This window comes from Pteronotus mesoamericanus, unplaced genomic scaffold (genome assembly GCF_021234165.1).
Source record: "Pteronotus mesoamericanus isolate MK-2021 breed Mesoamerican mustached bat unplaced genomic scaffold, CSHL_Meso_final scaffold_174, whole genome shotgun sequence".
NCBI classification, from domain to species: domain Eukaryota; kingdom Metazoa; phylum Chordata; class Mammalia; order Chiroptera; family Mormoopidae; genus Pteronotus; species Pteronotus mesoamericanus.
In genome coordinates, this window is record NW_026555309.1 from 17,833,354 (window position 1) to 17,839,273 (window position 5,920).

General features: G+C 42.1%; 1 protein-coding gene across 1 annotated transcript; it reads left to right on the forward strand.

Annotated features, from left to right (window-relative positions):
• Window positions 1–2,694: 2,694 nt before the first annotated feature.
• On the forward strand, window positions 2,695–5,261 carry ERICH5 (glutamate rich 5; the record flags this gene model as incomplete). Its single annotated transcript, XM_054590137.1, is given in 3 exon segments — window positions 2,695–2,744; window positions 2,746–3,644; window positions 4,985–5,261. Coding segments are annotated over 3 exon segments (1,056 nt in total), but the record flags the coding sequence as incomplete, so codon positions are not given.
• Between the last annotated feature and the right edge of the window lie 659 nt (window positions 5,262–5,920).

The window sequence follows — 5,920 nt, forward strand, 5'->3', positions numbered from 1 at the left end:
AATATAAATTGCAAAATGAATGTGTCACTACACTTACAGCATTTTTTCTTTTTTTTCTTTTTTTTTTGGTGATCATTTTAAAGATGGTTTAACACCTTTGGGCTACTCCAGAAAAATATTAGAGAGTAATATTCTTTTGTAATATTTCCCAGCTTGGTGGACTATTTTCAGGTTGTGTTATAAAAATATTATATGCTAAGGATGTTTGCCTACATTGGGTATACCATTAAGATTAGGAAAACTACGTAAGAATGAAAATTGGTATTGTGATCATGGGTGTGAATATTCTAGTTACGGTAAAAACTGAGAGATCCCTTGGACACTTAAGCTTCTGGTTTGGGGAAAACACTTGACTTAGACTGATAATCTAATATATTTTTCACAAATATAAAATTACATGGCTATGATTTGGGTGTCGACACATTTTTCCCCCCACTGCTTTCTGCTGAGAGAATGATGCTTTTAGATTGCACCCAGGGCTGGGACAGCTGGATTGAACTGACAGCGCTCATCACTGTAATAACTATTTTACCAGAAAATATAATTTGGCAGATGTCTGTGATTAGTTCATTAGCACATTTCCCTGTTAATTCTCTAAGACAGCCATCATGAGGACATCCTTCATGTGATATACGAATGAATTGCCTTGTCATAACACATTTCTTTACAGACCTGAGAAATCACTTTGGTTAAGTTACCATGCACGGTATTGATCTGCAGCCTCATTCACGATGAGGCCTGAGGGGAGGTGGAGGGCAGCCCGCCCTCCAGGGCCGCCACGTGGACCCCTGCAGCCTGCAGCCACCCTGCACCTCACGAAATCCTCTCTGAGCTCTGCTTCTCCTGCCTCCGGCTCTGATTCCTCTGCAGGCCAGGAGGCAGGGTGGGAAAGGGCTTGACATGAATAAATGTATTAAGAAGAAAAACAATTGGCAGTGAGTTGAATTAATGATAACACGCAAACCAATGAAGTAAAGAACCACACAATTATTAAAAACAAAAGATGTTTACACAAATAGTGTACTATATGGCTCAGTTCTCCCAAGCAGACATTCTTGTTATACGTATGTATAACAACATAGATACAACCCAGATTACAACATAATTACTATTTTAAATAATTACTAATATACAATTAATCAAAAGGAAATGTGAATGTGTATGGGAGAGCGTGGGGGTGACAGGGGAAGGAATAAAAAGAGCTGAGTCTTTATTTTCCATAGTGGGAGTTAATTGAAATGCCCAAGCTGAAAAGTCGTGAAATAGCTATTCACTTAGAGATACATTAAAAAAAAAAAACTCTCCCAAATAGGTGAAATAATGAAAATATTTGCCCCTAGAGAAGGGGTGATTGAAGAGGGGACCTAAGAATTAGTTGTATAGCTTAACTTTAGATAAGCAGACAATTCTTAATATATGCATATATATAGCCAGGGTAGGGGGTAACTTAGGGAAAAAATGAAAAAAGAAAAACCATCTCTGGAAAAGAATATAGAAGAAGAAGTATGTCACTTAGAGGCTCATTTTAATGTGTTGGTTTATTTTCTTCCAATATTTCCCCCTCCATCTGTGATTTGATTTTCCTCCCTCCCTTCCTTTCTTCCAGCATTGATATATGCAATATATACATATAGCTGTATATAAAATGATAGCTGACTGCATGAGCTCTTAATTGCACAGCAGAACTTGTGCTAATAAACCCTTTATATGCATTATTTAACTTGATTAACATCTGTGAGTACTAATTTCTTAACATATATCATAATTTCTTATTTTAGCATATAGCCTTCATCATCACTTTTTTTTAATGGTAGAACACTATTTCACCCAGCAGAATATTTATCTTTTCCCCCAATTTTTAGACGTTTAAGTTGTTTTCCAGCTTTTGCTATTATAAAGAATACTGGGATGATATCCTTTTCCCCAAAGCATTTTCCTGACATTTATGCTTTTAGGATAAATTTCCAGAAGTAGGATCAACGGGTCAAAGAGTATAAACACATTGCCACGTTGACTTCTGCATCCATTGTTTAATGCGAGGTGATGGCTCACGCGGCTCTGAGACAGGTGGGAGACAGAGTCACTGCCATTTTTCAGACAAGATCTTGGGGAACTGAGTTCCCAGGTCACGCAGCTGGAGGAAGCGCCATAATGAAAACGCATGTTTCCCAGCTCTCTCTTGATTTCTCTTCCCACTTTGCCCTAAAAATGAAATGAAACTTTCTGGCTGCCCTGAACATGCCACCTTCCTTCTCAGACATCTTAGTCTTCACCTGGTGGGGCTTCTTCCTTGCTCTAAGGGTCATTCATTCTGCTTAAGGAGGAAAGTGAGACATTTCCAGCAGCCCAAGGACCACACATGAGGACATCTTCAACTAAGGCTGAGGAGGAGGAAGGGTGGCACAGGGGCAAGAACACGAGAAAACAAAATGTACTAAAGTAGAATATGAGACAGGAGCCATGAGAAGATGCATAGGGGGCAAAGAGGAAAAAAAAATACCTGTGATGTTGGAGGACCTTAATGTTTAAGATGCGGTGTTGGAGCTGGAGACAGTAAAGAGATTTGAATTAGGGAGTGTCAAGGTCATGGCCTGGCCTCTCTGTACTCAGCTCTACCCAGCACTGTCCTCAACTTAAATCTACTCCTTGATAGCAATATACTTCCTCAAGTTAGAAATTAAACAATAATGTGTTTTTACTTTTCACATGAATAACCAAAAAGTAACTTCAAATATGTATTTTTTAAATCACAGAAGGTGAGTCTGGCTTTGTCCAACCCAAACCACTCCCACTGGGAAGAGAAGCTACTATTTATGACAAGGTACAAAAGGAAAGCCTCCCTCCCCTAGAGAAGCTCAAGATTTCAGCAGCGTCTACAGCTAATGGTATTCAATCCCTCTATGAACGGCCCCTGGCAAAGGAGGTTGCAGAGCCACCAGGATCCAGGGAGAAGACTCAATCTCTGGAGGGGCCCAAGGAGCCTAGGCCACTTCAGTCAAGTGGCACACATGATACTCCAGGAACAGAAGAAAAGAAAGACGTGAAAACAGTGACAAAGACCCAGCCTTCGGAAGGAAATGCTGAGGCTGAACCTCCAGGGACCGGAGCCCAGAGTCAGCCTTTGAGGACAGCAGGCGAGGGGGCCTCTCCTGGAGCCACAGGTGGGACTGAGATTCTGCTCACTGCCGGAGAGATGGAACCTCTAGAAATAGCTGACAAGATCCCACCTCCCGAGGCAGGCAGAGAGCCGCAACCTCAGGAGGCAATGAGAAAGCCCCTGCTCCTAGAAACTGTTCCCAGGGAGACTGAAGCTCCAGAAATTTTGGAAGGAAGTCAGCTTGTTGAAACAGCTGAAGAGCATCAGCTTCAAGAAACTCTGGGAAGAGACGAGCCGTCCCAACTTCTAGAGACAATGCCCAAAGAAACAGGATTTCTGGAAATACCGGTAAGAAGTCAGCTTGTGAAAACAGCTGTCAAGAATGATTTGGTTCATAAAACTCCTGAAGGTCCGGGATACGTGCAGCACATTCAGCCTGAAGGAGCAGTTGGGAGCATGGAGCATCCAGCAGGAACACCGGACCCAGGCCCAGACAGGGAGGTGGTCAGGAAAACTCACACTGACAGAGAGGACCACAACACCGAAGGTAAGGGTTGTGCTGTTGAAGTGAAGATTCAGGGTGTTTAGATGGGCTCTGTAAGAGGTCACCTCTGGGGACAGGGGGTGGCTCACATACAGCCACTGGAGTTTCTATTACAGGTGGCTGAAGTTCATTTGGCCCACTCCAAAAAGGCTTCCATACCTGGGGAACAGGCGTTTGGCTTTCCAGCCACATTTTCTAAAGCATAGTCTGCGTTCACATTTTTAACCTAGAGTTTCATCATTGAATAGAACTGAAAATGTTCTAAATAATAGAAGGCAACTTGTTAAAATTTCTGAATTGTTCCAAGTTCGTTCTTTATCGGGTCCCATGCGCGGTTATGAAGATCCAAAGTAAAGACGAATAGAGGGTTAGCGGGGGAACTGACCACCTAATGAAGGACTACACAAGCAGTGGCTCTTGGAGTGTAACTTTCATGTTTGCCTGTCTTGGCCTTAGAACATTACCATCACTCTGCACCTGTCCTCCTGTAGTCTTTTTACCTTTAAGAGACTAGAGAAAAATGTATTGTCCTGGCATATGGTGTTTTTTAAATGTACTTTACCAGCATGAAACAAATGGTATCTGCACTGTTCATTGTTGGACTTATAATAAAAAAGATAACACTTCTTCTGGGGTGTGATTTACATTTTGGCAAATTCTAGCTTTACACTATAATTAAGTGAAGCATTTGTCCATCTGTTTCTTAATCCTTTCACTTATTAACACAGCAGCTTTTGTGTGCTTCATCATGTGCCAGATGCTAAGGGTGCAGAAGGAGTAAGACATAGCTCCTGTTCTCAGCGGGGTCACAGGCTAGTGGGGAGAAGGAGGAATTTAAAGAATCTAGCAAGGTAAGCACTTTAATTAAGGTGTGTAAAAGTATTCTGGGAATAACAAGGGAGATGCAAGAAAAAAAAACACATATTTGTTAAACCAGGGCGGGCAAACTCAAGTCTGTAGGGCCTAGGATAATGACAGGGAGTGAAGTGAGGGGCACATGGAATGTCATGTGGAGCCCAGGGGGACCTTGGTGAATAGGAGTGTGGTCCCATCAAAAGAGGTAGCTGCTGCTCACCTCCGCCCATGAGCATGGGGCCAAGGTTACCCAGGTGGACTTCTTAGGGAAACAGACGTGTATGTGCAGTGTCCAGGCTCTGAAGCACTGTCGTTGGCGCTCAGAGGATCTGAGAGAACCAGGGTGATCGCCTTTCTTGAAACCACCTGAAAAACTTATTTTTTAGACGTAAAGATTAAGAGCTGGCCCCACTGGAAACCAGCTGTGGGTATTTTATTGTCAATGCTACATAAGCATCTCTTAATATCTCCTTTGGTCACTTTTACAGGTGAGACCGGAGAAAAGGTAGAAACAGAGAGGGAGGAAGTAAGTGAAGAAGCTGAAACAAAAGAAGAAGAAACGGGAGAAGCCGTGGATCTTTCAGCAGCCACATAGATAGGCATGCGGAGAGGAGGGCGATGGGCGTGAGTGCGGTCACAGAGGGCAGCAAAGGGGAGAGAGGCTGCGGTCTCAGAGCTTGGCTCTCAGGGCCTGCATGTTTTATATGAGTGTGATTATCATGTGCTTGATTACAGTGCTCCGTAAAATGACTCAGCTGTAAACTGTTTTCTTAGCTACTTAGAATATACTTTTAAAAAGACAATAGCCAGTCAAAAACAACTGGGGTTTGTGATCATTTAAGAGTTTGAGGGTGTTTGTTTCACTGTGGCATTGGGTCCTTTTAGTATAGAAAATGAGATCCTAAAATGAAAGTATAAACCTTTAGGCATAGGCGGCTGGAGGAGGGAGTTGGTGAATTTTAGGGAGCTCAGGATAATAAAGTCACACAGTTATGACGACTACAGAATGAGGATGAACAGCAGAATGGCCCACTACACATCCACCTAGGATGTCTTTCCTAGCACAGAATTTAAAGCTAGTAGAAAGTATGTCATCGAATTGCCTTTTCCCCTTAAGTCTGTCTACTACTGTAGAGCCTTATTCATCCTGTTAAATATGTTAACAAAATCCTTGTCAAAGGAGTTCAAGCTCTGTTGCTGTTGCAAGATTAGGCATTTTCACAGTGAAAGGCTACACATTTTCCATGTGCCATTTTGAATCTGTTAATTTTACATTTATGTGAAGTGTTTCAATTGCTGTTACCCTTTTGACATTGAAGTTATTTTAAATTAATTGACTTTTAAATGCATTTCAAAGGCAACAAATAGCAATCATTAAAACCCAGGTTTGTTGCTCCCGTGGAGTTATTCCTTGGGCCCAATTC